Source organism: Hyperolius riggenbachi, chromosome 6 (genome assembly GCF_040937935.1).
Source record: "Hyperolius riggenbachi isolate aHypRig1 chromosome 6, aHypRig1.pri, whole genome shotgun sequence".
In the NCBI taxonomy this organism is placed as follows: domain Eukaryota; kingdom Metazoa; phylum Chordata; class Amphibia; order Anura; family Hyperoliidae; genus Hyperolius; species Hyperolius riggenbachi.
Genome location: NC_090651.1, coordinates 101,503,659 through 101,525,825, shown reverse-complemented (window position 1 = coordinate 101,525,825; position 22,167 = coordinate 101,503,659). Strand labels below are relative to the sequence as shown.

Here is a 22,167-nt window from a genome sequence, read left to right as displayed (position 1 = left end):
CGCTGCGTTTATCACAGGCGCCAATGCAGCACCCTTTCTTCCATAAGGGCACCTGTGTCCTTTTTTTCCTGTTTTGACTGGGCAGTATACCCCGTGCCACATGCCTATCCTGTTGGCTGTAGCTGGGTTGGTATATTTATTTGCATATTTACATTCTAACACCTCCCATTTTAGAGTGGGGACCACTTTTGTGATGTATGATTTTTATAGTGTGGCTCTATAAATGCCCTGGACTGTCTTGGCAACTGGTCTTGGCTAGTAGTGTGCAACTGCCACAAAAAGGCTCCAGTGGTCACATGGCAGCTATTTTACCTGTTAAATATTGGAATTCATGCTAATTTTAACCACTCTGTGACTGCCTAACGCCGATCGGCAGCTGCTGAGTGGGCGTACGTTAAAAAAGGGCGCCCGGAAAAAAGGGCGCAGGGTTTTAAACGATAAGCATGAATAACAAAAAAATTGTGCTATATTTCGTTTAACCTCCCTGGCGGTAAGCTCGAGCTGAGCTCGGGCTATGCCGCGCAGGAGGATTTCTCAGGGCCTGCTGGGGCGATTCGCCCCATTCAAAGTGCTGTGCGCGCAGCCAGCACTTTGCTAGCCGCGCGCACAGCTCGATCGCCGCCGCTCTGCGGCGATCGCCCGCACGCAGCGGTAAAAGAGGGCCCCCCGCCAGAGCCCTGCGCTGCCCGGACCAATGAGTTCCGGGCAGCGCTATGGGCTGGATCGAGTGCGCATGACGTCAAGACGTCGGCTGACGTCCATGACGTCATGCCGATCGTCGCCATGGCGACAGGAGAAGCCAAACAAGGGAACGCGTTATATACGCGCTCCCCTGTTTGCTATTGATGCCGGCGACGATCGCACTAGAGGGCCACATGCGCCCTCTAGTGGTGTTTCATGTAGCTACCACTCTGGTAGCTTTACATGAAACAAAAAAAAAAAATAAAAAAAAACGATTTTTTTGCTCATTTGCAAAAAAAAATTACCCGCCAAGGAGGTTAAAAATAATGTTTTATAAAGTTATAAATCAATAAATAATGTGTATGAAATCTGGAATTGTAAAAACGATAATCTTCTCTGTTTAAAACGTGAAATGTATAATAACGTTTTATAAAAGATTAATAAGAATGTTACTAAAACTATACTTAACCCTACTCTCATACAGAACCCTCCATGTACCTACCCCTAACCCCTAGACCCCCCTGGTGGTGCCTAAACCTAAGATTCCCCTGGTGGTGCCTAAACCTAAGACCCCCCTGGTGGTGCCTAAACCTAAGACCCCCTGTGATAAGCATTAATAACATTTTAAAAAAGTATTGTGCTATTTTTCGTTTAAAAATAATGTTTTAAAAAATATTGTACTGTTTTTCGTTTAAAAATAATGTTTAAAAAATTATAAATCATTAAATAATGTGTAATCATGAGAAGCAGTTATAAAACATTAAAAGTCTCCAGGCGCCGCTTGTAAAACGTTATTTTTCTCCGGCGCCCTTTTTTCCTGTTGGGCGCCCATTAAACGATATTTATTATAGGAGTGAATGGCGGCGCCCTTTTTGTCGACCTGCCTCATGCGCCCACATTTCCTGCTTCCGCTGAGTGGCTCCCCCAGGACCCTGCGTCGAGTCCTGGGGGCGGAGATTAGCAGGGAGTGCGTGAGCATGCACGATCGTTCCCTGGCAAGTTGCGGAGCTCCCTGATCAGCCTGCCAGGCCGCGATTATGGCTGGCAGGCAGTTAGACAAAAAAAACAAAAAAACCTTTATTTACATGTACAGTGCTGCGATCTACTGCATCGCTGTACGGGGGACAGCTCTGTCACTGAGCTGTCCCCTCGAGTGGCAGGGAAACAGATCCCTCTCATAGGGAGATTCCTATTAGAGGCAATCTCTGTGATTGGATCTTGGGGGGGAGGCAAAAAAAAAAATCACTTTATTTATAAAACAAAAGAACACGAATATTAATAAAAAAAAAAAAAATACAAATTGCAAATTACAAATCGCAGCAGCAATCAGATGCCATCATGCCACCAACAGAAAGCTTTGTTGATTGCAAGAAAATGAGCCATGAGCAATTTGTGTGCTAAGTTGTGTGGCCAGGCAGCGAACTGTAAGGCCTTACATCGCAAGCGCTGAGAGATTTATAGGGCTATTTTTGAAGGGCTTTTACAAGAGCTTTCTGAGCGATTTTCGATTAGAAAAGCACTTTTAAAAGCACTTTTGTGCAGTGATGATTTTTTTCACGTCAGTCAGGAAGTGAACTCTTTAACCCGGAAATTGGATAGAAAGCTCATCGCTTATATGAGAACACTCACATGAGCCACCATTGCACCAGTGCTTTTAAGGAGAAAAATCGCCATTGCTAACAAAAGAGTGAAATCACTCTTAGGGCTTAATGCATTAAACCGTGATAACTCATATCAGGTCGGTTTTCTGTGTTTCTTCGTGTTTGCGCAGGATCACGAACTTGCGTGCAAATCATGAATTTTCACACAAAACAGCCGCGGTGTCGCACGAAAATTTGCAATTGTGTGCGAAAACTCACGATTGCGAGCGCAAATTCGTGATGGTGCGCAAACGTGAAAATGCGTGCGATAACGCCCATGACATGAGTTATCATGGTTTAGTGAATCAAGACCTTAGTGTGAACAAACCCATAAAGCTGCTGTGTGCTGAATTGTATAAAATGGTCGGTCACTAAAGGGGTCTAAGCTGAATTGTAAGAAATGGCCCGGCCACTAGGGGGTGTAAGCCTGCGGTCCTCAAGCAGCTAAGCTCTAACAAGAATGGGGAGTGAGAGGATAAGATGAATGTTTAGGGGAATTCATATGTTCTGCTGTACGGTGGAAAATTACAGTAAATGTATATTGTCCCTGAGGTAGTAACTGAGTAAGATGCATATATGAGGTGTAACTAGTGGTGCTTGTAATGGGTAAATTATGATTACACAAAACTTCTCGTAATTTTTTCACAATTATACATTGCGTAATTGTAAACACTTTGCGTACAGCATACTACATTTGTGAATCGTAATTATGCCTGTAATGACACAAAAACGCATGACTTCACATTTAATACATAAAAATATTCGCATCTATTCACCAGTGTACTGAGCATGCGCAGCTATTCGTTTACTATTCAATGGGAAAAATGCATTCGTATGCGAAAAAAATAGTGTCCATCAGCCAGTATACTGCGCATGTGCGGCTACTACTTAAATATTTAATGCGAAAAATCGGTTTGCATGCGTAAAAACTTTCCCGTCCATGTCACACAAAGAAAATTACATGACATTCGTAAATTCCACCTACTTCTAGAGAATTTACACAAACTAAATTTAACGTAAATTCCTCTTACATGCGTAATTAAGGTTAGATTATGTTTCCATGTAAAAAATTTTTACACGTAATCTGCAAATTTCACATTGCGATTCCAAAGCTTAAAGGGAACCAGAGACGAAGCATAGGTGAAAAATGGACAAAGATGTTATACATACCTGGGGCTTCCTCCAGCTCCATAAACCTGGATCGCTCCCACGCCGACGTCCTCCGCTGCCTCTGTCTGTCGGTACTGGGTCCCGTCACTTCCGCCAGACGTGACCAGTTGTACGCATGCGCAGGGGCTCCCTCCGGCTTTGTACACATGCGCCAGCGCAGTTTGGAGGGAGCGCACTGCGCTTACGTCGACTGGCTCGATTGGCCAAAAATACAGGACCCGGTACCGGCGGACAGAGGCAGCGGAGGACGGCGGTGTGGCAGTGATCCAGGCTTATTGAGCTGGAGTAGAGTTGGGCGAACTGTTAGCGCAACTGCAGCCGAACTGTTCGGCTGCCCAACCTGTCATGTGGCTGTGGCTCTTACTACTTCCGGGTCGCAATGACCCGGAGTAGTACATCTGCGCTGGCCCGGCGGAGCGTGTCCTAGATCGCGATCCCGTTGCCGGGCACTCTCTGCGCATGTGTGTGACGTCATGAGTGACGTCACACACATGCGCAGAGAGTGCCCGGCAACGGGAGCGCGATCTAGGACGCGCTCCGCCGGGCCAGCGCAGACATACTACTCCGGGTCATTGCGACCCGGAAGTAGTAAGAGCCACAGCCACATGACAGGTTGGGCAGCCGAACAGTTCGGCTGCAGTTGCGCTAACAGTTCGCCCAACTCTAAGCTGGAGGAAGCCCCAGGTATGTATAAATCTATTTATTTTTTGTCTCTGGTTCTCTTTAATTGTGAATTATGATGCGTAAATACGCATAGGCATAATTTCTGCCCACCACTAGTTGTAACAAGAGTTTATACCTACTAAATTACAAAAAAAAAAAACTGACTGTAACGTAGCTAAGAAGCTATGAGCCCCAGTGCAAGTTTTACATTGGGCCCACCCAAGCATTTTATACGTACATAACAATTGATTTTGCACACCAAAAGCTGCCAAAGACAACCACAGTGTCAGAGGTACAAGAAGGGGCTGGGGAACACTTTGTTAATGATTACTACTATTTAAAGCATCTACAGAAGTGAATATTACCAGCACAAGACCAATAGAGAGCTAATACTGCAGCCCCGGTGCGGTCAAAACCTCTGAATCCCCTATTGCTATGCCACTGAAAACTGATTTAGGTAGGGATGAGCGTAATGACCTAATTACGAATTTCCGAAATTTCGCGAAATTACTACAATTACGATTTTAGCAGTAATCGAAATTTCGTAATTTTCGCAAATTACGCAAATTTTCGTAATTACGATTACGAAATTTAGTATTTTAAAGTTTGCAAAGGTTTCTATCCCTCTAGATGCCTTCGTAATCGAAATTTCACTCCCGTAATGACGAATTTCGTGTCTTCAACCGAAATTTTACTGTTTCAGGTTTGTAAGGGTTTCTATCCCTCTAGATGCCTAAAATGAATAGGCCAGCCCTCCTCCTCCTCCTCCTCCTCCTCCTCCTCCTCCTCCTCCTCCTCCTCCTCCTCCTCCTCCTCCTCCTCCTCCTCCTCCTCCTCCTCCTCCTCCTCCTCCTCCTCCTCCTCCTCCTCTCCTCTCCCTCTCCCTCTCCCTCTCCTCCTCTGTAGTATTTCAAAACCATACTCACATTCATGACATGTCCAGGGATCAAACCCAGGCCAACCACATGGAAGACAGCTATGCTCACCACCATACCACCAAACACACACTAAATAGACTGCTAACCTAAATCTTACTTGTAGACAGTCATATGAGACACATGCTGGGTGCAGGGCTTTGTGATTGGACCATGCGATAGAGTGAGGTGCAAAAATGAAATCATGCCTAGCAGAGGATGGTTTCACAGTGCTAAATGCTAGGCTGGCTGTGGTGCAATTGGTTAGTGTGTCTGGCTGGTAACAGCAAGGTTACAGGTTCAATTCCATCCAGGCATGTCTTTTCCTTTTGCGTTCAACAGTTGTCCAAACAGAGTCAACAGAGCCCCAGATAGCCATGTAGAGTTAGGTCACTGCTAGCCTGGCTGTGGTGCAATTGGTTAGTGCGTCTGGCTAGTAACAGCAAGGTTACAGGTTCGATTCCATCCAGGCATGTCTTTTCCTTTTGCGTGCGCGCGCTGCGCCATTGAACCCCATGGGGTATTTTGCGTGCGTAAAACTTTACGCATGCAAAACTTTGTGCTCGGTGTTTGGACAACTGTTGAACTCAAAAGGAAAAGACATGCCTGGATGGAATTGAACCTGTAACCTTGCTGTTACCAGCCAGACACACTAACCAATTGCACCACAGCCAGGCTAGCTGTGACCTAACTCTACATGGCTATCTGGGGCTCTGTTGGCTCTGTTTGGACAACTGTTGAACGCAAAAGGAAAAGACATGCTTGGATGGAATCGAACCTGTAACCTTGCTGTTACCAGCCAGACGCACTAACCAATTGCACCACAGCCAGCCTAGCATTTAGCATTGTGAAACCATCCTCTGCTAGGCATGATTTCATTTTTTGCACCTCACTCTATCGCATGGTCCATGGTCCAATCACAAAGCCCTGCACCCAGCATGTGTCTCATATGACTGTCTACAAGTAAGATTTAGGTTAGCAGTCTATTTAGTGTGTGTTTGGTGGTATGGTGGTGAGCATAGCTGTCTTCCATGTGGTTGCCTGGGTTTGATCCCTGGACATGTCATGAATGTGAGTATGGTTTTGAAATACTACAGATCTCTGGAGAGAGAGAGAGAGAGAGAGAGAGAGAGAGAGAGAGAGGAGAGAGAGAGGAGAGAGAGAGAGAGAGAGAGAGAGAGAGAGAGAGGAGAGAGAGAGAGAGAGAGAGAGAGGGAGGAGGAGGAGGAGGAGGAGGAGGAGGAGGAGGAGGAGGAGGAGGAGGAGAGGATGGCTGTGCTATTCATTTTAGGCATCTAGAGGGATAGAAACCCTTACAAACCTGAAACAGTAAAATTTCGGTTGGAGAACACGAAATTCGTCATTACGGAAGTGAAATTTCGATTTGAAAATTAATTACGAAATTACGAATTTGGGTCGTAATGTTAAATTTCGCATTCGTAATAAAAGCAGTTCGAAATTTCGAAAATTTCGGCTCATCTCTAGATTTAGGCCTCTTGCACACTGCAAGCGATTCCGATTCAGATTCCGCTTTTAATCAGTTTTTACATCCGATTCCGATTTGCAGTTTGCTCCCTGCACACTGCAAATCGGAATCTGAATCGGATGTAAAAACTGATTAAAAAGCGGAATCTAAGCGGACCCAAGCCAAACCTTTTTTTTTTATTAAAAATATTTAGTTGCAGCACTCTGACACATACAAAGATAAATAAACACTCCTTCAAACCTATGAACATTTCAGTGCATGCTTTTCACCCTTCTCTTTATCATAACTAGGGTTACACTGGGGGCAGCCATTAGCAATTCCTCCATTGCCAGACACCACTTACTTCACCAGTTTGCCGGATTTTGTCCCGCAATTTGAAAGGAAGGGAGGGGTTCCTCCAATAAATGTAAAATATTTTATATTTGTCATCATGCAGCTGAAAAAAGCTGCTATTTATTATTATAATTTAGAAAATAGATTTTATTTCTGAAATCTTGTATTTTTAATTTGGGTCCACCTTAAGGGCCAGTGCACACGAAAAACCTCTAGCACAGTGATGGCTAACCTTGGCACTCCAGCTGTGACAAAACTACAAATCCCATCATGCCTCTGCCTACCCGAGTGAGGGTGCGTTTCCACTAGTGCGGTGGGAAATCGCCGCGGATTCTCCGCGGACGAATTCGCATGCAGGAGCGAAATCGCATGCGGTTGTATGCGAATTTTACAGCGAATTCGCAAACGATTTCGCATGGATGGCGCTGTGTGCGAATTTAACCATGTCAGTGCCTGTGTGCTTTTTCATTGATTCCATGCGAAATCGTATGCGAATTCGCATGAAAATTCGCATGAAAAAACACCATGCGAATTCCCTATTAAATACATTGTATGCGAATCGCATGCATGTGTGCGGTGTCCGAATTCGGATGACTCTGCTGAGCAGATTTTTCCTGCACAAGAAAACGCTCCGTTTTCCTGACAAGTGGACACAGGCTCATTCACTTTTTTTGGTTATGCGAATTTGCATGCGGGGAACGCATGCGAATTCGCGTTAGTGGAAACGCACCCTTATGCTTAGAGCTTTCAGAGTATTGCAATGCCTCATGGGACTTGTAGTTCCACCACAGCTGGAGTGCCAAAGTTAGCCATCACTGCTCTAGGAGGTCTGCAAAACGCTAGAGGTTTTTGAAGCAGATTTTCAGACTGATTCTAGGCATGTTTAGAGAGTTTTTCTAAACATGCCTAGCATTTTTTGGAGCTTTTTTGTGTAGCAGATTACAAATATTGTTACAGTAAAGCTGTTACTGAACAGCTACTGTAAAAAAAACTCCTGGAGAACTGCTCTGATCTAGCGTTTTTCAGAGCGGTTTTCCACTTTCCTATACTTTAACATTGAGGCAGAAATGCCTCAGAAATCCGAAAAATGCTGCAGCCCTCGAGTTTGCGTTTGGGGAAAAAACAAACCGCTCTGGTGTGCACCAGCCCATTCACTTTCATCAGCCAGGTGGTTCTCCCCCTGCAAGCGTTTTAAAAAACGCTCCAGAACCGCTCTGGTGTGCACTAGCCCATAGGCTGGATGCACACATAACATAACTAGAAAGGTCACGTGTTTACGTCACGTGTGGGTTTTTTACTGCATTTTTGGTGCGTTTGAGTTAGCGCTTTTTTTTTTTTACTGCCGATGTGTTTTTCAAGCGGTTTGTGTGTGTTTTAATGCATTTGCGTTTCGCATATACAAAACGCATATGCGTTTTCAACGCATATAAAACGCATTGAAAACGCATGAAAATGCATACCATTGTGTTTCCATTGACTTTCATTATGTGCATTTTTGATGCGTTTTTTAATATTATGCAACAAAACATGTATTTTTAAAAAGGCGTTGTTAGAAAATGCATATGCGTTTTTTATATGCGTTTTTTCCTGCGGCCCATAGACTTCCATTAGGAGCAAAAACACAGCATTTTTCCGCATCGCTAGTGTTTCTGCTAAGTGTGCACCTGCCATAAATCAAGATAACAGCTAATGTTTTCTAATATACATTAATTACAATTGTATCCAAAATTATAATATAGTTATTAACAAAAGTGGATAAAAATGTTCATAATTTGTAAACAGTAGAGAAAACGTAAGGAATTAGTAGTATTTGGACATATGAGCCATCTCCCAACTGACCAGGATAAAAAAAATGCCTGCATGAGATCATCCTCATGGCTCCCAACTGACCAGGATTCAAAATATGCCTGCATGAGACCACTGGCATGAGCTCAACTGCTGAAGATGGCATGAGCTCAACTGCCGAAGATGGCAGTTGGAAGTCATTAGTCAGTTAAATGCCATTGGAAACTGCAGCAATTTGCGAGTTTCCAGCTGAATTTATATCTTAGAAGAAAAAAAAGGCTTTTGGAATAAGAAAAACCTGACAAGAGGGCTGAATAGGACATCATGATGACTGGACCAGGCCCAAGCCATGGGCAGGGATCACCGAGGAGGAGGGGGGAGAAGAGGAGCAGAGGAGGGCCGGCTGTCAGCAGCCAGGCCACAACAGGGAAGCAGAGGGCGAAGAAAAGAAGACGGAGGGGTCCAAAGCCCTGGCTGCCAGACCTGCGGCTGACCATGGAGGACAAGATGGATCTCCAAGGCACAGGGATGCTCCACTGCAGAGTGTTAGAGGCAGCTGTGAAACTCTTGAGACAACAGTTCCAGGATGCGACTGGTCTTCCTTGCATCAGAGCAGTGTGCTTTTCGGTCAGACCCAGAACAGTGCCCACTGTTCAGTTCCACATGGATTGCCAACATCAGCATGGATTTGTCACCGCATGTGAAGGTACAAAGGTGGTGGTTGCAGACAGCTACAAGGCCATGGCTTTTGGAAGTATGGCCATCAGGCAGATAAAAGACAGCTACAAATACTACATGAAGAACCCAACAAAAAACATGGAGTATCTGGCGGTGGACCAACAATCAAGCACCAACAAAGACTGCGTCATCCATTGCATTGCAAATGCCTACGAGCTGCTGGCAGCAGATGGGAACCCGGAGTGTGTGTACAACAAGCAACTTATGAGACCACATCTGCTGCAGTGCTTCACCAACAGGAAGATAACTGAATTTCCCAAGGATTACAAACCAGCAGGACAACCTTCAGTGAAACCTTTTAAATGGAAGCCCTGAAGCTAGAGTGGATTCTCCATTGCATTGCTTGCCTTCCATCACCTGCAACACCAGCATCTCTGCAATGATACAGTCACCGGTCACGTAAGTAGTAGCTGACTATTCTCCTAACATGTTAATCTTTACTAACTCAGGAATGAGATGCCATGCTAGCAAATGAAAGCCACTAGCCACTTATTAATGAACTGGCTGCTTAATAATTAACCGGCAGGTGGAATTCATTTGCTAATGCCCTAATTTTTAATCGATTTTTTTTTGGGTGGGGGGGGGGGATTCCTTTTTTTTCTATACCATCAAATGTATAAATGAATAAAAATAGTTTTTAATGGCATCATCCTGGGTTAGTGATAATTTACATGTAAGAAGGATTGTCCACCCGACCCAAGCCATACCTTCTGTTCCATGCTGCAAACATCTATCCGCTCCACTCCAACATCCTAATCGCCTCTGTCTCCACGCTGAAACATCCAGCTCAGCTTAAACACCCCTCTACAAGCAGCCTAATAAACAGGCTGGGTTAGTATCTAAAAACAAAGCTTTGTGAGTATCTATAAAACAGTCTGGGTAAGTATCTAAAAAAAACCAAAGCAAGGTGAGTATCTATAAAACAGTCTGGGTAAGTATCTAAAAAAAACCCAAAAAACTAGGTGAGTATCTATAAAACAGTCTGGGTAAGTATCTAAAAAAAAACCAACAAACTAGGTGAGTATCTATAAAACAGTCTGGGTAAGTATCTAAAAAAAAATCAAAAAACTAGGTGAGTATCTATAAAACAGTCTGGGTAAGTATCTAAAAAAAAAAAAAACAACTAGGTGAGTATCTATAAAACAGTCTGGGTAAGTATCTAAAAAATAAATAAAGATAGGTGAGTATTTATAAAACAGTCTGGGTAAGTATCTAAAACAACCAAAGCTAGGTGAGTATCTATAAAACAGTCTGGGTAAGTATCTAAAAAAAAACCCAGAAAACTAGGTGAGTATCTATAAAACAGTCTGGGTAAGTATCTAAAAAAACAAAGCTAGGTGAGTATCTATAAAACAGTCTGGGTAAGTATCTAAAAAAAAAAAAAAAAAAACTAGGTGAGTATCTATAAAACAGTCTGGGTAAGTATCTAAAAAAAAAAAAACAAACTAGGTGAGTATCTATAAAACAGTCTGGGTAAGTATCTAAAAAAACAAAGCTAGGTGAGTATCTATAAAACAGTCTGGGTAAGTATCTAAAAAAAAAAAACAACTAGGTGGGTATCTATAAAACAGTCTGGGTAAGTATCTAAAAAAAAAAAAAACTAGGTGAGTATCTATAAAACAGTCTGGGTAAGTATCTAAAAAAAACAAAGCTAGGTGAGTATCTATAAAACAGTCTGGGTAAGTATCTAAAAAAAAAAAAAAACTAGGTGAGTATCTATAAAACAGTCCGGGTGAGTATCTAAAAAAAATAAATAAAAAAAACTAGGTGAGTATCTATAAAACAGTCTGGGTAAGTATCTAAAAAAACAAAACCAGGTGAGTATCTATAAAATAGTCTAAGTAGGTATCTAAAAAAAACAAGACTAGGTGAGTATCTAACAAATATGCTAGGTGAGTATTATCCTTCACTCAGGGCAATAACTTTCTTCTTTACTTTGTTGTTGTAGCCCCCCCCCCCCCCCCCCAAAAAAAAAATACAAAATGTAAAAAAATAATGCAAAAAAAAAGACCCCCCCCCCCCCTAAAAAAAAGAACAAAAAAAATACAAAATGTTACAAATGCAAAAAAAAATAATAATAATAATAATAATAAATAATGTGTATTAGGTTTGCACTGACAGACTGACTAAATGACAAATCAGGGTTCACAATGAAGCTGGGCATACACTATTAGATTTTTTGAAGATCAGATAAACGATCGATATCCCCCTAATATTGATCCTTTATCTGAGTACCACCCTGCACAAACTGGCGGGTGACCCCTGAGCCCCCTGGGTAATCAAGAACTAAAGAACTGAGTAATCAAGCTAATGTTTGATTGATATATTGATCAAAAATTATTTAATAATGACCTAATTTTTAATAGATTTTTGTTTTAATCAATTTTTCCATACAACAAATGTCTAAATTATGACAAATGTCTAATGATGATTGCCCACCTTCACACAGCCAGGCATACAGACTTACACCGACTGAATGACATACCCTGACTGAAGTAGAGTGACGCACACAGACACACACTCACTGACTAACTGCAGTGATAGGGCAGAGCATACAGGTTAGGTGATGTAGGGATAGACAGACTCACAGTGACTGTAGTGATAGGGTAGGGCATACAGGTTAGGAGATAAAGGGTTAGACAGACTGACAGTGACTGTAGTGATAGGGTACGGCATACAGGTTAGGAGATGTTGGGATAGACAGACTCACAGTGACTGTAGTGATAGGGTAGGGCATACAGGTTAGGAGATGAAGGGTTAGACAGACTGACAGTGACTGTAGTGATAGGGTAGGGCATACAGGTTGGGAGATGTAGTGTTAGATAACAGTATTTGTATGTTCTCCTCTGAAGCATGGTTACCTTTGTTTAGTGTCTGTGAAGTCCCATTCTGCAGATATTCCCATTTTCTGCTAGCCTGCAGGGGGAAGTGGGAATGCCTGAGAAATGGGACATCAAACAAAGTTAACATGCTATTTTACTATTAATCATAATTAGCTACTTAATTTTGTCTCTGTGAAGTCCCTTCTTTTTTTTAGTAATCTGATCTTCCCAGAGGGAATATTTCAGACATGGAACATCACAGAGACACAGTAAAGGCGCACAGCTAATCATGCCCCAGAATAGAATATACAAATACTTTGTACTAAAAAAAAAAAACACACGAGGTAAAAGATGACTAGCATCTATTAGAGTAGGGTAGCGTAGTGTAGTGTAGGACCTGTCCGAGAGGAGTCTACCTTGGCGTTGGTGGGCAGGCTTACAATCTTTTGGCCAAAGATGTTCATGTTATCTGCAGGGAATAAGGTGCTCATACACTTATCAATTTTATCCATCAGATTCGATCAATATGATTAAATCTGCTGGAGATCGATGCCACAATATGGCTGTCCGATCATAATTTGAAATATTTTCCAGATTAAATCAATCAATGCTATTGATTTCTGCAGACAGAAAGGGAGCAACCAAACGCGCAGTGATGGATTTCGAGATGACCGGCAGACCCGCCCATCTAAAATGTGTTCCCCTGGGGCTGTATCCTGCTTGGGCTGGTCCTGAAGGGAGGCATTTTAGTGCACACAAGTGGCTTCCTGCCAGCAATTCCCTTCACAGATACTGCAGGCCTCATTTAGCCTATGAAGGGGGACAACATAAAAGGAATAACAGGGCCACCTCTCTTTATACAGTATCATTTTTGGCCAATTGATTAACTAAAAGACTCCTAAGCTGTGTTTTTATGCAAATTTTCGCATTCCGATGTTCCCATGCACACCAAGGAAGTTAATGTAAATTACATTATATATAATCAACTAAAATTCACTTTCAAATTTTCACATTCTTAATTATATGCGACGTGCATGTCCATTGTGTAGAAGAAGCAAGCATGTAGGCCGTTTCTTCTGCAGAAAATTGGAATGCGAAAATTCACACAACGCATGTCCAATGTGATGCCACTGACTTGCATTAGATATGCGACAAATGTAAATTCGCTAAAGCGCAATTTGCACACAAATAATGTCATGTGTGAAACATGCCTTATAATTGTATTTTTTTCTTCTTTACTACAGGTTTTCAAGCCAGAGCAAGCGCTTTCTTCCTTTTTATTTTCCTGTCAGGGCTGGGAGTCACAACTGGTGGCAATTAGAGGCCAACATTCATTTGCTTTTTTTCTTCTTGGTATCAAAAAATGACCCTTTTTCAAAAAGTTGGAAGGAAAGGAATTTACAATCAGGAAAACCAGAGCATCTGGTCAGAACGCTTGTCTGTGGTCAGTGATGCTGAGTGCGTCAGAAGCCAGTAATTGTCCATTATTCAGTCTGGTATCATGCAGGCAACGAGAGAGAGGAAACGCAGTGCCTGGTAGTTATGCATAGCATGTCAGTCAGATACACTCCGCATCCTCCATTGGCCAGAAAAGGTTGAAGATAAAATGGGGCCTTAGGCAAGATAGCAGTTTCTGCCCACCGCTGATGGTCACCTGGCTTTTGTAGTAAGATTTGGTGGCGTTAGCATCCACCAGGCCCCTAGACTCTCTACAGGCCCTAGGCAGCTGCCTAGGTTTGCCTTGCGGATGATCTGGCTCTGCCATTGTCTAGCGAACCCCAGACTATAACAGTCTATTAGTAGCTCTGATAAGTGGTCACTTATGGCACATCTCGCTGGCAGGGTATCTGCCCTCTAATGGTGGCCACTAATGATACAATCTTTTTTTGTCCAATCTTACCAAATCTATGCAGTAGAAGGGTAATCTGAGTGAATATATTAAATATATAATTTAGGCTGTTCCTCATATTGCATAGGAGTGGTAAGATTGGACAAAAAAAGATGGGATCATAAGTGGACACCTTTGGAAACTGCACAGGCATAGTTTTAAAAAAAACCTGTAACGTCAAAAAGTTCCCCTGAGGCAGTGGCGGACATACGGCCGTGCAGGCCGTGCAAGCGCACAGGGGCCCCTCAAGCTCCGTTTTTGAGGGGCCCATTATGTATTGCAGGCGTTTTTTTTTTTGGTTTTTTTTTAGTTTTTTTTATCCCCGGGGGGCCCGACTCTTATCACTCCCTCACCTCGGCGGGCCCCCCTCCTGTTATGCTCGGCGCCTAGCGGGAGATACAGCTATTGTCTCCGGGCTGCAGCAGACACTAGAGCACCAGCCGCCTGTCCACTCCTGTCTCCTCCTCAGCAATACCGCTCTGCACTACTTCCTGATTCAGTGCGTGCAGAGCGGTATTGCTGAGGAGGAGACAGGAGTGGACAGGCGGCTGGTGCTCTAGTGTCTGCTGCAGCCCGGAGACTAATAGCTGGCTGTATCTCCCGCTCGGCGCCGCGCATAACAGGAGGGGGGCCCGCCGAGGTGAGGGAGTGATCGGGCCCTCCTCCCAGCCTCGGCAAATAGTCCACCCACCAGGTAATCTTATCTTTCACCCTCTCAGACCGACCAGCCCGCCCCCCAGGTAATCCTACAGCCCGCCCCCCCAGGTAATCCTACAGCTTCACCCCCCCAGGTAATCCTACTGGCCCCCCCCAGGTAATCCTACAGCCCCCCCCCAGGTAATCCTACAGCCTGCCCCCCAGGTAATCCTACAGCCCGCCCCCCAGGTAATCCTACAGCTTCCCCCCCCAGGTAATCCTACAGCCCGCCCCCCAGGTAATCCTACAGCCCACCCCCAGGTAATCCTAAAGGCCCCCCCAGGTAATTCTACAGCCCCCCCCCCCCCGGTAATCCTACAGCCCACCCCCAGGTAATTCTACAGCCCCCCCAGGTAATCCTACAGCCCACCCAACCACCCAGACCCAGGTATTCCTACAGCCCACCCACCCAGACCCAGGTAATCCTATAGCCCACCCACCCAGACCCAGGTAATCCTATAGCCCACCCACCCACCCACCCAGACAATCCTATAGCCCACCCACCCACCCCCAGGTAATCCTATAGCCCACCCACACCCAGGTAATCCTATAGCCCACCCACCCAGACCCAGGTATTCCTATAGCCCACCCACCCAGACCCAGGTATTCCTATAGCCCACCCACCCACCCACCCATACCCAGGTATTCCTATAGCCCAAAGGACCCAGGTATTCCTATAGCCCAAAGGACCCAGGTATTCCGATAGCCCACCCACCCACCCAGACCCAGGTATTCCGATAGCCCACCCTCCCACCCAGACCCAGATAATCCTATAGCCCGCCCACCCACCCACCCAGACCCAGGTAATCCTAGAGCCCACCCACCCACCCAGACCCAGGTAATCCTATAGCCCACCCACCCACCTAGACCCAGGTAATCCTATAGCCCACCCAGACCCAGGTAATCCTATAGCCCACCCAGACCCAGGTAATCCTATAGCCCACCCAGACCCAGGTAATCCTATAGCCCACCCAGACCCAGGTAATCCTATAACCCACCCACCCACCCACCCAGGTAATCCTATAGCCCACCCACCCACCCAGACCCAGGTAATCCTATAGCCCACCCACCCACCCAGACCCAGGTAATCCTATAGCCCACCCACCCAGACCCAGGTAATCCTATAGCCCACCCACCCAGACCTAGGTAATCCTATAGCCCACCCACCCACTCAGACCCAGGTAATCCTCCACCCACCCAGACCCAGGTAATCCTCCATCCCACCCTCACAGGTAATTTTATTAGCCCACACACCCACCTACCCTCCCGACCAGATAATCTTTTAGCTCACCCACCCTCCCGACCAGGTAATCGTTTAGCCCACCCACCCACCTGCAGCACTTTACAGAGTACATCGTTATGTCGCTCACTGTCCTTTAGAGGAGCTCACACTACTCCTACCATAGTCATAGTTGAATGTCTTATCATATTATTATGTATTTATATAGCTCTGACATTTTCTGCAGCGTTTTACAGAGTACATAGTCACGACACTGACTGTGCTCAGAGGAGCTCAGAGCAGGGACAAGGTCCTCCAGCACCCAAGGCTGAGACACCAAAGTGCGCCCCTCCATCCCTCCAACTCCCGCTGTCACACACTGATTGCTATTAGACTAAGAGCCACCACAGGGCCCACAACCTCCCCAACACCTTAATCTCTAGTTATCTGGCTTGCAGTCACTGCTATGTATCCCCTTTTCTTATTTCTTTCTGCTTCATACACAATTAGGAATGACAGCTGAATGAATTGTGCGCCCCCTCCTACACTGCGTCCTGAGGCTGGAGCCTCTCCAGCCTATGCCTCGGCCCGGCCCTGGAGGAGCTCACTATCTAATATCTTCTATATGTATAGTAAATAGCGCATAATTTTTTATTAGGAGACAGGGCTTTACTCAAAGTTCCCTGTTGATGTCAACTGCTGAATTAACTGCTGCTAAGTTCATGTACCCGTCATCGCACGTACGATTGCACGTATTTTCTGGGCATATCTGCCGACTTGCTTGCACGTATTTTCTGGGCATATCTGCCGACTTGATTGCACGTATTTTCTGGGCATATCTGCCGACTTGATTGCACGTATTTTCTGGGCATATCTGCCGACAAGATTGCACGTATTTTCTGGGCATATCTGCCGACATGATTGCACGTATTTTCTGGGCATATCTGCCGACATGATTGCACGTATTTTCTGGGCATATCTGCCGACATGATTGCACGTATTTTCTGGGCATATCTGCCGACATGATTGCACGTATTTTCTGGGCATATCTGCCGACATGATTGCACGTATTTTCTGGGCATATCTGCCGACATGATTGCACGTATTTTCTGGGCATATCTGCCGACATCATTGCACGTATTTTCTGGGCATATCTGCCGACATCATTGCACGTATTTTCTGGGCATATCTGCCGACATCATTGCACGTATTTTCTGGGCATATCTGCCGACATCATTGCACGTATTTTCTGGGCATATCTGCCGACATCATTGCACGTATTTTCTGGGCATAAGGAAATAAATATGGCAGCCTCCATATCACTCTCACCCTGGGATCACTTTAAATTACAGTTAGCTCCGCCCTTATCCGGTCATTGCCACGCCCATTTTTTGCCGCGGCGCTACGTGCCGCAGGTTCTATCCACACCCATTTTTTGCCGCAGGTTATAGCCACACCCATTTTTGCCGCAGGTTATAGCCACGCCCATTTTTTGCCGCGGCGCAGGTCAGGGGGGCCCACAATTGATATTTTGCACAGGGGCCCACTGCTGGCTGTGTCCGCCACTGCCCTGAGGGGTACTCACCTTGGGTGGGGGAGGCTTCCCACTCCATCCTCTGTCCTTCGGGGGTCTCGCTGCAGCCCTCCGAACAGCGGGGATGTAAATATTTATCTTCCTGACTCCTGCGCAGGAGCTGTGGCAGCTGTTGGCTCCGAAGTAGGCGGAAATACCCGATCGCTGCTCTACTGTGCAGGCGCAAGTGTCCGGCGCCTGCGCAGTAGAGCAGACCTGACTGAGATCGGGTATTTCCGCTGACTTCGAAGCCAAAAGCCGCAACAGCGCCCCCGCTGGAGTCTGCAAAGGTAAATATTGAACAGGCTGTCAAGTCTGTTGGGCGGCTTTTCGGAGGGCTGCAGCGAGCCCCCGAGGGACAGAGGATGGCTTCAAAAGCCTCATTGGAACCCTGAAGCTTCCCCCTCCCAAGGTGAGTACCCCCCCCCAGGGGAACTTTTTGATCTTACAGAATCTCTTTAAGGGAACCTATAGGATATGGAAGCTGCCATATGTATTTGCCTTTAACCACTTAAGCTCTCAGTCGTTTTCACTTTATGCATCCGAGCAATGTTCACCTCCCATTCATTAGCCTATAACTTTATCACTACTTATCACAATGAACTGATCTATATCTTGTTTTTTCCGCCACCAATTAAGCTTTCTTTGGGGGGTACATTTTGCTAAAAGCTACCTTACTGTAAATGCATTTTAACAGTAAGAATAAGAAAAAAAAAAAGAAAAAATTCATTATTTGTCAGTTTTCGGCCATTATAGTTTTAAAATAATACATGCCTCCATAATTAAATCCCACGTATTGTATTTGCCCATTTGTCACGGTTATTTCACCGTTTAAATTATGTCCCTATCACAATGTATCGCAACAATATTTTATTTGGAAATAAAAGAGCATTTTTTCCGTTTTGCATCCATCACTATTTACAAGCTTATAAAAAAAAAATATAGAGAAATATTTCATCTTAATATAATAATATTCATAATAATATCTTATAGATATTTAAAAAGTTTAGACCCTTAGGTAAATATTTATGGGTTTTTTTTTCATAGTAATGTTTTTTGTTTTTTTTTATTAAACATTTTATGTGGGTATTTTTGGGAGGGTGGGATATAAATAGTGTTTTATTTGGGGAAATATTTGTGTATTGTAATGTTTTTTTACTTTTAGATGTAGTTTTACTTTTTGGCCACAAGATGGCAATCTTGAGTTTGTTTACATGACGTCACTCTAAGCGTACAATGTACGCTTAGAGGGACATAGCGTCAGGAAAAGCGTAGCTTCTGAGAGAAGCTGTCGCTTTTTCAGCGGGGCAGAGGAATCAGTGATCGGGCACCATAGCCCGATACATTGATTCCTGGGCTAATGAATCCACGGCCGGGAGTGGGCGTACACGTGCGCGATCGGCCGCGGGAGCGCGCATGTCCTCCTTGACGTTTTTATACGTCAAGGAGGACAAAGTGGTTAAACAAAACCAGGTGCCTGGCAGTCCTGCTGATCTTTGTCTGCAGTAGTGTCTGAATATCACAACACCTGAAACAAACATGTGACTAATTCAGTCAGATGTCAGTCAGAAACACCTGATCGTCATGCTTGTTCAGGGTCATTGGCTAAAAGTATTAGAGGCAGAGGATCAACTGGACAGCCAGGCAACTGGTATTATTTAAAAATAAATAAATATGGCAACTTCCATATACTTCTCACTTCTAGTTCTCTTTAAACACATTACTGTAAATTGCTTCATCTATCCAAGAATGACTGATGGTGTTCAGTGCATATTTCGTATACAGTGTAATCTCACTATAATAAACTCTGATATATAGTAACCCTCCTGGTCCAGCACCATTATAAGTACATACCTCCCAACTTTTTGAGACGAGAAAGAGGGACATTTAAAGTGGATCTGAGATAAGCTTTTACTTATTGCATAATTGTGTTCCTTTCCTATTGTTTATAGGGCATTCCTCAAGCAAAATACTTTTTTGTTTTTATTTTAATACTCCAATTCCCTATAAACTAAACAAGCCACGCCTACAGGTTTTCAAAGGCACTTTCAGACAGTAGCAAGGGCTCATGGGAGCTAAGTCTGGGCAGGAGGAGGGGGAGGTATTAGTAGCCAGAGATTTCAGAGGCAGAGAGGAGGAGGAAAGAGTAGGGAGGATTAGCTTTTTTAGCTCAAGATGCAGATAAGCCTGCCTCTCTGTAATGTTTACAAACAACATGGTTGCTGTTATTGTATCACAGGAAGAAATAATCATATTCTATTAAAGCTGCTTGCAGCTAGATTTGCAACAGATTTATGTAAACTAGCTAAACTTTAGATAAGATATATAGACAAGTTACTTGTTATAGTTTGTTTTTCATCTCAGATCTGCTTTAAGCCACATCCCTAACCATGACCATGGCACACCCCTAGTCACACAAACCATAAAGATTTCCTAAGAAAAATATGTTGTTTTATAATTCAAACCACACTGGTCCTTTCTATCCTGGTGCATTTTCCTTCATATCAACATTTATATAAGAAATATATCAATTTAAAAGATGGGAATAAAGTTTAAAGGCAATTAAACATATTTTTCAGTAGGGAAATACATATATTTACATAGAAAGAGGGACAAAGTCCTGAAAGAGGAACAAATGGGGAGGAAAGAGGGACAGAGAGACAGGGCTCCCAAAGAGGGACTGTCCCGGCTTCCTCCAAAAGAGGGACAGTTGGGAGCTATTTAAGTATATGGGAGTAACACCTGTTGTAGTAAACCCGGATACAATATAATTTCGGTTATAGCGAACATGTTTTTTGGCCCCTGCGGTATTTTGATTCCAGCTATAGTGGAAAGTGGGTGTATACATGCGTCATACATCACTCGGAAACCCACAAGTCGTGGTCGATGGGTGCAGCATGTGTACTTGTGTTGTGTGGCGTTTGTTTACATTACCCTGGGCTGGTCACATCACACTGCACTCTCCAGGCTCTGTCCTTCTTGTCCCGCCTCCCTGAGCTGGTGGTTTCTAGTTCCTGTTTCCTTGCTGTCCACCACCAGCTCAGCTCCGCCCCCCATGTCTCCTCCTCGCTTCCCCAAACTGCACTGGGTTGATGGGAGGAGGAGAGTATTATGTGTGCAAGTTTTTAATAAAAAGATTTGGGAAGAGGAGAGACCACAGCAGGCACGCAGCCAGGAGACGAATTGTGTGTGACTCCCTGAGTGGTGTCACAACACAGACAGGACCCAGATAGCACTGCACAGCCAAGCTCTTAGACAGGGCCGGTTCTCTCATGTAGCAAGTGACACATTTACATCAGGTGCAGAGATTGCAGAGGCAGCATGTTTGTACTGTGTGTGTACACTAACAGCATGCAGTCAGAGTCGGAGGAAAGGTGAGAGGAGAGCTAGGTGAAAAGGTCATCATTGGAGAAATGCAGTTTGTTTTGCCGTGTGAGGAGTTTGACAGTGAGTGAGGGGGGGTGGGGGGGGGGAAGCTGGAGAGCAGCAGTGTTTCATTTGACTTGCACAGCAGAAGGGAGGAGGTGGCCCTGCTGTCCTGACTGAGGAGGAATGGAGTGGCTGAGGGTGTGCAGTTTGTCACAGACTCACAGCCAGCCAGTGTGCTATTGAGTTGAGCTGCAGCATGTCATGTGAGAACATTAAATGAAGCAGAGTAAATAGTCGGTGTGGGGATATATTGAGGTGCTGATGATATTAGGAAATACAGGAACATATCTCTGTCATTTTCTGTCTGCTATATCTCACATGTGTATTCTGCTTTGAAGGGATGGTTATCTGGCTGTACTACATTTGCAGTGAATTTCTCTGGAAGCAGGGGGCTGGGACATTAGCATACAGTTCCTCTGGACAGCCAGAAAACAGGTAATTAGGAAACACTTAATCAGACAGTTGCTTTGAAGCAGATCACACAGGACATCCTGCTGCAATGTGAAAGCCTTAATCAATTGTCACCTGTAACCTGGGGAGATTGGAGGTTAACAAAGTCTTTTGTTGTATAGGACACTGTTCACATGTGGATGTCAGATCTCTGGGAAATCAAATTATGTCTGAGGATGTTATTAAATCTAGCTTCCCCCCGTCCACACAGGCTTACAGCCTCCAGGCGTATTTCATAGTATAAAACCGCAGCTAGGATAGCCACAACTTGTAGTTCTTGGAGGTAGCTCACACGGCTAGAACTAACCTGGTTCCTGACCAGAAGTGCGTACCGCCCGCAACAACACCAGATCGATACGCTGGTACGTTTATTTCCCGTTTATTTTGGTAAGCAAAATCGCTTTGTGTGTTATCTTTGTACATTTTATCTTGTAACTATTTTTACTTTGTTTTTTTGTAATCTTTTTGTATATATTCAGTTCTGCACTGTTCTATGTTTTTTCTGGAATATTAAATTATTATTTAATAAGTTTGACTTCTGCCGTACTAAACTAACACTCATAGCCTAGAAGAGACTGAAGTGTAACCGTGTATAAGTTCATGCCTAATTGTACGCTTGAGCAACACTACCGTAGGAAATTGTAATTGCATTGTGTGTGGGGGCGTTTGTCATACGTTGG

General features: G+C 44.4%; 1 protein-coding gene across 7 annotated transcripts in view; it reads right to left on the bottom strand.

The window, feature by feature from the left end:
• Window positions 1-22,167, bottom strand: part of LOC137521026 (uncharacterized) — a 299,753-nt gene that overhangs the window by 62,131 nt on the left and 215,455 nt on the right. The window contains exon 14 of one of the 7 annotated variants that reach the window (XM_068239747.1): window positions 12,272-12,348. The exons of the other annotated variants lie outside the window; for them this stretch is intronic. Within the exon in view, the coding sequence (XP_068095848.1) occupies window positions 12,278-12,348 (71 nt within the window). The 3' untranslated portion in view covers window positions 12,272-12,277. The remainder of the gene's footprint in view (window positions 1-12,271; window positions 12,349-22,167) is intronic. 7 annotated transcript variants of the gene reach the window in all.